The sequence below is a fragment of the Dysidea avara genome, chromosome 1 (assembly GCF_963678975.1).
Source record: "Dysidea avara chromosome 1, odDysAvar1.4, whole genome shotgun sequence".
In the NCBI taxonomy this organism is placed as follows: Eukaryota; Metazoa; Porifera; class Demospongiae; order Dictyoceratida; family Dysideidae; genus Dysidea; species Dysidea avara.
The window spans coordinates 35775536-35777291 of record NC_089272.1 but is presented as its reverse complement, the minus strand read 5'-3'; the positions used below and the strand labels follow the sequence as shown (position 1 = coordinate 35777291).

The window sequence follows — 1756 nt, the reverse complement described above, 5'->3', positions numbered from 1 at the left end:
TGGGCGATCTCTATTATAAAATGGTTCATGATTACATCAGCTATATACAGTACCACAGCTTGTATAAGAGTTCTGGTGTCAATTAGTAGCATGAAGTCATATATATGTGATATACACACTGATGTAGTTAGTGCAGTTTAACTAAAGTGCATTTCCAGGTAAGTGCAATAGCAAGAAATGGAAGATCTATGATTATAAAAGCAGTTGGTCTGACCATACAGTGCATTAGTAGAAGTTCATTGGTTCATCTTGTGGTACAAGCTTGAAATGACACAGCAAATTGGAGTGTTTGATTTCCAAGTTGGCCAGGCCATACAATCAATATACCTAAACCCCAGTGATGGACGGGCAAGAACAATACTACAAGACAAAGATGGCAACTTTGTTCTTAACTTTGTTGCTAACTGTAACAAGAAGAGGGTGGGCTTTCATACGTATTCAAAAGTTGATAACAAATGGAGCGATGGTACCCATGTTGAAGTTAGTACCTACGACTTTACACCACAAAAGAAAGTCACTGTTGATTTGATTGCTACTGAAGAAAGTTTTTGCATTATGGCTGATGGTCAGCACATCTATGATTTCAAACACAAGATGCCAATTTCTTCAATTCAGAAAGTTTGTTTTGACTGGGTTGGTGGGACTGGAGTACCACCTAAACTGCAACAACTTGCAGTGAAGTTTGACCAGTCTAAGTGACTCACGAAAGAACAATCCAGCAGAATGACTGTTGTTAGGTTTAGATGATTACTGACTGTTAATTACCTGTGAACTCAATAGATTTAGTACTGTATGAATGGTCTGCATTCTATCATAATATAAAAACTATGTAATTGCTATGCACTAATCGTTATGTGTGACCCAGTCTGACAAACCTTATAGCCAATCAAATTTTGACTACTAATTTAAAGTTTGAAGTTTAATAACTTTCTCTCTGAACATGAAAATTAAGTAACATTTTTACCACTTATGTAAAATTCCCTGGACATTCTCCTGAAGTTTCCAGAATTATTATAGCTTATACAGAAAAGGAGATACACAATATTAAGCCAACTTGTATATTGTTGGGCTATAAGACTGATTTTGTCAGACTCGGTCACATATGGTAAAAATGATGGCACTGCTGGTATTTGATATACTGGTGATTTATCTATACCACTGAAAAATGTACTAGGTATTTATGCAGCAAAGCTTCACTTATTAGTGGACACCTCTATAGTGAGACCACTTTGTGATAAGACCATGTCAGGTAGGTCAAGTGGTCCCATCTAGCATACGTAGGGCAATTGGTCCCAACTAGCATACGTAGGGCAATTGATATTTTCACTGTATTCTTCTGTGCTGAAGTTCAGTGATTATTCAAAACATTAAATGCCAACAAATACTTTTCTCTGTGTGTTTGAATTTCATAGACATCCCCTTCTCTGGTACATTGAAGGTTCTAGGGCATTTTATCAACCGGCTCAATAGAGGTAATGAAATATGTGCAGCTACAACTAGTACATGTTGTACATATTTCATCGTGTGCCTGTGTACGTAGCTACTAATGTTACATTATATTAGTATAAAACTTGGATCAGGAGTTTATGCCATAAAGCTTATGCTACAACAGAGCATCATACCAGTGTTTCTGACTGCTGATATATTTATATATATATATATATATATAAAGTACGATTATCTGGTCAGCAACTTTATGGAACTTTAATTTTTGTGCAGTACGTCATAGTTGGGCTACATCAGTTGGTCAGACTCC

General features: G+C 36.2%; 1 protein-coding gene across 1 annotated transcript; it reads left to right on the top strand.

Moving 5' to 3' along the window:
- Window positions 1-267: 267 nt before the first annotated feature.
- Window positions 268-699, top strand: LOC136246402 (galactose-binding lectin-like). The gene has a single exon (XM_066037786.1). It carries the CDS (start codon window positions 268-270, stop codon window positions 697-699), a length of 432 nt encoding a protein of 143 aa, XP_065893858.1.
- Window positions 700-1756: the final 1057 nt, after the last annotated feature.